The 9,870-nt window shown below is 49.6% G+C and overlaps 1 protein-coding gene across 1 annotated transcript; it reads left to right on the top strand.

Moving 5' to 3' along the window:
• Positions 1 to 5,726: 5,726 nt before the first annotated feature.
• LOC120899941 (DNA-directed RNA polymerase I subunit RPA2) lies at positions 5,727 to 9,525 on the top strand. The gene is given in 6 exon segments (XM_040306329.1): positions 5,727 to 5,885; positions 5,958 to 6,530; positions 6,599 to 6,771; positions 6,839 to 9,025; positions 9,027 to 9,110; positions 9,112 to 9,525. Coding segments are annotated over 6 exon segments (3,372 nt in total). The 5' UTR covers positions 5,727 to 5,816; the 3' UTR covers positions 9,398 to 9,525.
• Positions 9,526 to 9,870: the final 345 nt, after the last annotated feature.

Below are 9,870 nucleotides of genomic sequence, written 5' to 3'. Positions count from 1 at the left end.
CAGCACTCATCATCGCCGTAGACAAAAAAAGCAAAAGCAAATGTATGAAACAAAAATAAAACAAGCGATTGATATCCGATTGGGTTTATAGGGGGGCGGTGAAAGTCCACTGTTGGAAAGAAGAAAGACAATAGCAATGAAGACTCCCCAGGTCCTTGCACACTCGTTGATAACCAGAGTCAGAGACAACAATCCTCAAATCGAACTGTAACTCCAATCCCCTCGGATATACCCGCACACACACACATACAGACAGAAAGGGAAAAACCAGATCCTATTACAACGACCCCATGACGACTCGACTCCAAAAACGCTGCGCCATGTACGGTTTTGCGGCGAGTCCAGGCTGGGTCGGTCAGCAAAGGAAATGATAATAATTAATTTCATAAATAACGAATCGATATCAGTGTTTAATAGGATTACTGTGTACCACAATTCGCTGTTTCTTCAACCCCCCCCCTCTCCCCCCTGCAACCAACCATACCCATACAACAGTAGTGCCGGCTGTTCGGTCGAGCAACAGCGACCAACCAATGAGTCGGTCGATCGATTTATGTTGCGTTCTTACGACAAAGGTGGGGATTTTTGTTTTATCCACCATCACCACTTCTCGTGATTATCGCGAACAAAACAGAAGGACGTATCATACCCCCCTTTCCGTCCATCACACACACACACACACACACGCCCAGAGGGGTGGAAAATCTCACTCCCAATGAACCGCCCGAAGTGGAGGCGAATTGTTTGAATGAAGAAACAGATTTATTTGAGAAGAAGCAGCAAAGTTCAAGAGAGACAGTGTGCAATGTAAAGAGCGAAAAAAACCAAAGCAACCTTCGTCTAAACACACAAAACAAAAGCACCCCAGCAGTACTCCCTTGGGGGCAGGGGGACGTGCAGGCTCCAACGCTTGCTTAGATATGACGATGGCAGCACATTCTAATTAAAAGGAAAGAGTGGGTTGTAGTGATGGGCAAAAAATGGGCCTGCAACCGGACTTGGTTTGATCCGGATTAATTCCGGAGTTAGCGGTGGAGGAGCTAGTTGATCTGGAATGATGTATACCCAATTTTTTAGTTTCTTGGGTAAATTTCATTATCCTTAGTAAATGCATAACAAGTAACTTATAACTTCTTCTTCTTCTTCTTCTTTGGCTCAACAACCGATGTCGGTCAAGGCCTGCCTGTACCCACTTTTGGGCTTGGCTTTCAGTGACTTATTGATTCCCTCCCATAGCAGGATAGTCAGTCCTACGTATGGCGGCGCGGTCTATTTGGAGATAAAACCCATGACGGGCATGTTGTTAAGTCGTACGAGTTGACGACTGTACTACGAGACCGGGTAACTTATAACTACACTTCCTAAAGTGAATTCCTTTGTTTGCACTATAAGATGCCGTCATATACTGTATATTCACGCAGCTATATACTATAAGTTTCATGAGAATTTTTGAATATTTTCCTATTTGTGTTTGGGTTCATATCACAACTTATTGTTCCAGAAATTATTTAGATTCAATTAGTTGATTTGAACTATTCAACAGTATATTGAACGTTGCTCAAAATTGTTCAAATTATTTGTTTGAAAAATGTTTGGATAAAATCTGGAAACAACTAGAATACTATGGAAACCGAATATACCGGCTTTTACCGGTACGCACATAGACGATAGAATTTTAGCTTTTAAGTGTAGCTATCAAGACAGCAATGTTAGCAAGAAGCTAGGGTTGTTTGGAATAGTGATGTGCTCCCCGAAGTGCACCCACGATTCCGATTCGACTCCGACTTTTATTAGTCAGATTTCGACTCCAGCAAAATGGAACCACTAGATCCGCCCGGTGTCGGAGTCGTCCAGAGCCGCCTGGAGCCGCCCGGAGTCGTTCGAAGTCGTTCGGAGTCTTTCGGATTCCTTCGGAATCGTTCGGAGTCGTTCAGAGTAGTTTGGAGTCGTTCGGAGTCGTTCGAAGTCGGAGTCGTCCGGAATCGGAGTCGTCCGGAGTCGTTCGGAGTCGTTTGGAGTCATTCGAAGTAGGCCGGAGTCGGCCGGTGGCACTTCGTATATAGGCCTTTGTATCGAAGGCTGACTTCTAACGACTCCAAACGACTCCGAACGACTCCGGAAGACTCTGGACTACTCCGGAAGACTCCGGACGATTCCGGACGACTCGGACTCCAAACGACTCCGGACGACTCCGAACGACTCCGGACGACTTCGCATGATTCCGGGCGATTTCGGATGATTCCGGACGATTCTGAACGTCTCCCGATAATGTAGGGTGGACCTACCTTCCGGAGTCGATTCCGAATTTATCGGAGTCGGATCGGAGTCGACTCCGCATTTTCGCAACTTTACCCATCACTAGTTTAGAAGCTTGCTTTTGTATTGTAACTATTTTGCTCTACGAAATAAGCACAGTAGTAAAACGGATGCAATAGGAGCCATTTGGAGTCGATCGGATTAATCCGGATTCAATCTGAATCTGTGTTTGTTCGGTGCAGCCGGATTCGAAGCCATATTTATTTCGGAGTCGAATCCGGATCAAGAACGTCGGAGTCGGAGTGGATTCACGAATCCAATCCGGAGCTCCCATCACTAGTGCGTTGGGCGAGCGAGTGTTGGCAAAATAAAGCGTACGCGATTTTTACGCTTAATTATAAGCTGTTTTGGTGGGGCCTTCGCGGGTTGATATCGCGCCTTTTCTTTTCTTACACCCTACAGCATATTTCGTCGTCACAGAGATTGGGTGAAATGAGAGATTCCATAGAGAAAATAAACTTCAACCCACCCATCATCATCATCATCGTCTTCGACGAGCCCGTGTTTCACCAATTCGAATCTGCCGCCGTTAACGGCAAACGGTTTTGATGTTCGTTAGCGGAATTTATTTCTTTGCCATTTCCACCCATTTCCCTCGCAATGTTTTGCTCTCATTTTCCATTGTTTTTATATTTATTTCAGGCACCCATCGGTGTAAGATTCACTGCTCACATAACATATCTGCAGGTGCGTTGGGCCTCGGTTCTGTTCGCTTGGTGAGAAGGGAGCCGTGGGGCTTTCTGGGCCTGTTGTTGGTCGGGATGATTTTAATTCCCCCTAATAAAGCAGTTAAACACACGAGCGGCAACGGGAGGCGAACGGGGAAAAAAGGAAAGGTTAATTTATAATTTCATGCGCACGCCCCGCGATCCTCGCCGCGGCAGGGAATCGGATATTATCATTGTGATCATTTTCTTTTTAACGCCTTCGAGCAATTATTTGCCACCCCTCGGCTTCATCGCGAAGTGGAGGAATTTTCTTGCGCGTCTTGTGTGTGTGTTTTCCTTTTGCCTTTCCCCTCCTTGTAACGGTACACGTGATTCGCGCGCGAGATTATTGCGGCACGAGCGCGCGCTAGCGCGAAAAGGGATTGCGTTTCTACTGCATTGCTTTCCCATTTATTAGTTATTAGCAGGAGAGCGCGTGTTTTCGTACGGGGGAAGAAATAGCCAACCGCAGTTTTTTTCTTCTGTCGTTCCCTTCACTCAACAATGCACAAGAACGGGTAGCAAAAGGAGCAACAGACGTAACATGATACGCGGGCCGTAACGATAGCGATTCGGCTCATTCGGCATGGAACCATATTTTATTAATTTCATTTACCATTATTATTGGTTCGAGATTTCGAGAAAGCATCGCCACCGACGCAAACCCGTAAAAGGTGAACCTTGTTTTGCGCCAATTTATGATGGCCTCCCCCTTCCATCGGACCCCTCCGCGCGAGCGCGAAATTGTGGTCAAATTGTGCCCGTACGGTAGCAACACAGGGACGAGTGAAAGGCGGCAGTTTTTCAAATCAAAAATTGACACGAAATGTGCATTCACTTCATAATTGTTCGATTACAGCCAGAGAGAATGTAAGCGCGAGCCGAATGTGTATGCGCTTCGAGGATCGCATGCAGGCAGCGTAACAGAAGCGTAGAGATGTGTTAAAAACTTAACGGGTTTTTTGGTCGTGGAGATAGTTTGGACCACCAGCGATATTCCGATTGGAGTTAAATGGAAATTACAGCACGGCTGTGGCCATTTGTCCATGAATCACACCGTTTTAAAAATTGCTTGCGTGCACCGAAACACGTGTTGCGTGTGTTGAGAAACGGTGTACGTAATATTTGAATTAAAACAAATGCGCTATAATGTTTGTTCAGCATTTTAGTTCGATTTTTAAATAAAGTTTTAAATTAAGTTATTTTATATCCGTTTTTCCCATGGTGAGTACAAGCAAACAAATAAACAAACGAAAAACATCGAAATTATAAACAGAAGTTGCCATAATCCGCAAAACATAGCGATGACAACAACCAGCTATCACGAGCTCGCCAACGGGACAAATCGGTGCGATTTTCCCTCGCTGGCGAGCGTTTTTGTAAGCCGTTGTGACGGTTTTTGACGTTACGAGCGAGAGTTTTTGAGGATTCAAGATGGCCGCCAAAAAGGCTCGCGCTAGTGTGCGATTGTGTTGGAAGGCAAAATTCTTCCTCTTCTTCTTTGGCACAACAACCGTTATCGATCAAGGCCTACCTTCCCAAATAGCCAGCTCGAACTCCATAGCTGATTTGAGGCTTTTTAACGAAAAATCGGGCCGATGTCGTACTTTGTGGCTAATAGATAAAGCGATAGACGGTACTTAGCGGAACTATGGCGCTTTTTAACTAGCACTCGGTACTCTTTAAAACCTTGCGGCTGCTTAGCCTGATGTGTATGGTTCATGATTGAACTTGAAGGCTTGTTAAGAAAGCGTACCGAACTTGGTGGAACTTTATAGCTTTTTAATGCATGACATCGGTACAAGGTGGCTCTTGTTAAATTGTCAAAGACTGACACCGTCAATCATCTCATTGCTGCTGCACAAGCTAGAGTTAGACAAGAAGAAAGGATTTTGAGGGAAGTGATTGTGATTGTACAGTTAATTGTGATACATTTCGTGTAATTTATGAATATTAGCGATTTAAAAATATACACATGTACACAAACAAAACAAATCCTGTTGTTTATTTCATCAATGACGCTTGCTTGAAAATAAAACACAAAGAAAAATAATCCTCGGCACCCTGGCATAAGGAAGCTGCTTAGGCGCTATTTAGAAGGGCCACCTGGAACTTTGATGCTGTTTATCTACTGCAAAAGGCGAATTCAAGCAGCGATCTTTAGCATGCCAAAATTGGCTGATTAAGCAATTCTAGCTATTTGGGATGTGTCTTAGAAATATGGTGAGACAATTTTTAAAATTCTAGAAAAAAAGTTTTCAGTTAACCAACATGAAGATGCAGCTTCGATAAACAATTCATGCAAATACAACGAGCAGATCAAATTCCGAGCAGATGAATCCGCAAAACTCCAATCTACCGTACAAAAGGTATGGTCCTACTCGGGTAGGCGGTCGTAGATCGAAAAAATACTAAAAATAATTAAAAAAATATTCAAAAAATTGTTTTTTTCGTCGAAGTAATGTAAAACATATTTCTCGATGCATTCTATGAATTTCAAGTCTGTACGACTTTTCTATCAAGATAAATTAAGAAATAAAAGTGCAAAAACTACACGCGGGTACGCGACCGCCTTGACACTAGGGTTAAAACGAGCACTGTAGGCAAATAAAGGAAGGGTAGAGAAAATGAGCGAGATGCAGGAATTGTTCAACGTCAAAAACCCTCGCCAGGTTGTGCGGTTCCGCGATACGTCAGTTAGCACGTACTGTCAAAATTCAAAACAAACACACGTGCGACCGGTCCCCATGAGCGAAAGGAATACCGCGTGCGGTTCCGAAAAGGCTAATAAAAATGAAGCTCCTACCAGAGTTGACGAATTTGCGACCGGAATTTAAAGAAATACCAAAAAAGCAAAATGAGGTAAGTGTATTTTAAAAGAGTTAAAGGTGGATTATAACAAGCAATGAACCCTCTCCTCCTTTTCCTACACAGATCCTGGCAAACCTGGGCCGTCCCCACATCGATTCGTTCAACTACATGCTGGACGAGGGCATCGAGGACGTGCTGTCCCGGTTGGTGCCGGTGTGCTTCGAGATGGCGAACGGCAGCCGCATCAAGCTGCGGATAACGGACATCAGCATCGCACCACCGACCGTCCCGATGATGCTGGTCGAGGTGGCGGAGAAGCGAGTGTTTCCGAGCGAATGCCGGCAAAAGTCCGATACGTACGCGGGCATGTGCACGATCACGCTCAACTGGGAGCTGGACGGCGTGCCGCAGAGTCCGCTGACGAGGGAGATGGGTCGCATCCCGATCATGCTGCGCTCGAACGCGTGCAATCTGGCCAACGCAACGCCGGAGGAGCTGGTGGCGCGCGGCGAGCATGAGGACGAGTGGGGCGGTTACTTTGTCGTGCGGGGCAACGAGAAGCTGATCCGCATGCTTATCAGCACGCGCAGGAACTATCCGATTGCGGTGAATCGTAATACGTGGCGCGATCGGGGCAAAGACTTCAGCGCCACCGGCGTGTTTATACGGTGCGTCCGGGAGGATCAATATTCAACGGTAGGTTGCGGGAGGGATGTGGGGGGTGATAAAGTAATGGGAAGTAATGCTGGCCGGTCATTTTGCAGCGAAATGTGCTCCATTATTTAACGAACGGTACGGCCAAGCTGATGATTAGCGTGTCGAGGGCGCTGTCCTTCATCCCGGTGATGATGATACTGAAAGCGCTCGGCGATCGGTCGGACAACGAAATCTACAAGAAGCTGACCGCGTGCGACGAAAGCGATCAGTACTACAAAAGGTATGCTAATTCGAATGCTTAACCGTCAAAATAGGCTTAATTTTTAATTTCGTCTCCCTCAATCCAGATGCATCATGGCGATGTTGCGTGATCTGCACGCAGAAAACCTACACAGCTCGCAGGAATGCCGCTCGTATATGGGCATGCTGTTGCGCCGGCGACTGATGGACATAAACCTGCCCGCCTGGTACTCGGACGAGCAGGCGGGCCACTTCCTGCTGCAGCACTGCGTGCTGATCCATCTCGACAGCGTGGAGGACAAGTTCAATCTGCTCGTGCACATGGTGCACAAGCTGTATGCGGTGGTGCAGGGCCGGCACGCGCTCGAATCGCTCGACGGCACGATGATGCAGGAGATACTGCTCGGGGGCCACATCTACCAGGGCTTGCTGCGCGAGATGTGCCTCTCGACGATGCAGTACGTGCGGATCAATCTGATGAAGCTGTGCCCGGACCGTACCTCGCCGATGGTGACGACGCACGAGCTGGCCCAGGCGCTGAAGAATGTGGCCGGCTTTCAGCACCCGTTCACGATGTTCCTGGCGACGGGCAATCTGGCGAAGGCGACCGAGATGGGGCTGATGCAGAGCACGGGGCTGGTGATTATTGCGGAAAACATTAACCGCATGCGGTACATGTCGCACTTCCGGGCGGTACACCGTGGCTCGTACTTCCTGACGATGCGCACCACCGAAGCGCGCCAGCTGTTGCCGGATGCGTGGGGCTTTATCTGCCCTGTGCACACGCCCGACGGGGAGCCGTGCGGGTTGCTGAACCATATGACCTCCGACTGTACGGTGTCGGTGACGCAGGATCCCGAACTGGTGGCCAACATCCCGGCCACGCTCGTGTCGCTCGGTATGCAGCCGTTCGGTGGTGATGCTGGCAGCTTCGGTGCGCTCTCCCACGACGACGGGTACGTGGTGATGCTGGAGGGCAAGATGCTGGGCATGTTGCCCCGTGCCACCGCCAGTCAGGTGGTGCAAAAGCTGCGCCTGCTCAAAATCGAAGGCAAAACCATACCGAACCAAACGGAAATCGCGTTCGTGCCGGCCCGGGAAGGTGGCCAGTATCCCGGGCTGTTTCTATTCGTCGGACCAGCGCGCATGATGCGCCCGGTGAAGAATCTGCTGTGCGGCAAAACCGAACTGATCGGTTCGTTCGAGCAGGTGTACATGGACATCTGCGTCACGCCGGAGGAAGCGTACCCGCAGCTCACCACCCACGCGGAGCTGGCGAAAACGTCGTTCATGAGCAACCTGGCCCAGCTGATCCCGATGCCGGACTGCAACCAGTCGCCGCGCAACATGTACCAGTGCCAGATGGGCAAGCAAACGATGGGCACACCGTGCCACAACTGGGACAAGCAGTGCATCGCGAAGATGTACCGGCTGCAGACGCCCGCCACGCCACTGTTCCGCCCGGTGCACCACGACAACATTGCGCTGGACAACTACGCGATGGGCACGAACGCGATCGTGGCCGTCATTTCGTACACCGGGTACGACATGGAGGACGCGATGATCATCAACAAGGCGGCGTTCGAGCGGGGCTTCGCGGCGGGCAACATCTACAAGCACGAGTACGTGGAGCTGACGGGGGATAGCTTTTTTGCGCGCAATCCCAAAGATGCCTCGCTCAATCCGTTCCTCGACAACGACGGGCTGCCGTTCAAGGGCGCACAGCTGACGAAGGGTACGCCGCTGTACTGTTACTTCGACGTGAACGATCACACGTACCACGTGGTGCCGTACCAGGGCTACGAGGAAGCGATCGTGGACAACGTGAAGCTGGGCGCCCCGCTGCAGGATGCGGGCCGTGGCATTGGGCGCGGCGGGATGGCCATCGTAACGAAGCAGCTCATACTGACGTACCGGGTGCCGCGCAATCCGAGCGTGGGCGACAAGTTCGCGTCGCGAGCGGGGCAGAAGGGCATCTGTTCGCAGCACTGGCCGGCGATCGATCTACCGTTCACGGAGTCGGGCATGATACCGGACATTATCTTCAACCCGCACGGCTTCCCGTCGCGCATGACCATTGCGATGATGATCGAAACGATGGCGGGCAAGACGGCGGCCTGCCAGGGCCTGGTGCACGATGCGACCCCGTTCCGGTACGACGAGAGCAACACGGCGATCGACTACTTCGGGCGGCTGCTGGAACAGTCTGGGTACGATTACTACGGCACGGAGCGCATGTACAGCGGGGTGGACGGGCGCGAGATGAAGGTGGACATCTTCTTTGGGGTGGTACATGGTTAGCGATAAGTGGCAGGTACGGTCGACCGGCCCGATCGATCAGCTGACGCATCAGCCGAACAAGGGCCGGTCGCGGGGCGGTTCGAGATGAACGGCGGCTGCAGGATCGGCTGGTGCACGGGTCGGACAAGGTGGTGGCGCTGGTGTGCCGCCGGTGCGGCACCCTGATCGGGCCGATCGACAGCGTGACGAAGCGGCTGGCGGACAACTCGAACCAGCTGCAGCACGTGCCGGCCACGTGCCGGCTGTGCGAGGACGACAAGGAGATTGGCCATGTGGAAATTCCGTACATCTTCAAGTTTCTGGTGTCGCAGCTGACGTCGATGAACATTAACGTAAAGCTGCAGCTGTCCTATCCCGATGTTTGAGGCGGCTGTTGGAGTTGGTTTACACGATCATTTTCTGTTTAGTTCGTTAGGTGTAAAATGGTAACTTTAAATAAAAAAATAAGGGCACCAATCCTAAAATTAAAGATTGTGCTTTTCAGATTCAATAACATGTTTTGTTTTTCGTCCTTCTTCCGTACGATCTCCCGACACACACGTGCACACTCTCTTCATGCTTGCTTTCTGCCGGTCGTCCCCTACAATAATGTATGCTTCTCGGCTGCGCACAGTTAATGGGGATGTTTTTAGTCCACATCTTGGGTTGGGGGGGGGGGAATATCTGGTTTAATATTTGTGTGTTTTTTAGATTATATTATACCGTATCTTTCTCTCTCTATAACTCGTTAATGCCTAACGGGGTGCAGAGCTTATTATGCAGCTGTGTGGTTCTCTACACGTTAAGCTTCCTCGAATACAAGCCGAATACACTCCTCCCCTGGTATATGTGGTGGTCT

Source organism: Anopheles arabiensis, chromosome 3, assembly GCF_016920715.1.
Source record: "Anopheles arabiensis isolate DONGOLA chromosome 3, AaraD3, whole genome shotgun sequence".
NCBI lineage: Eukaryota > Metazoa > Arthropoda > Insecta > Diptera > Culicidae > Anopheles > Anopheles arabiensis.
The sequence above is the reverse complement of the archived record's forward strand: the minus strand, read 5'-3'. Positions and strand labels throughout refer to the sequence as shown.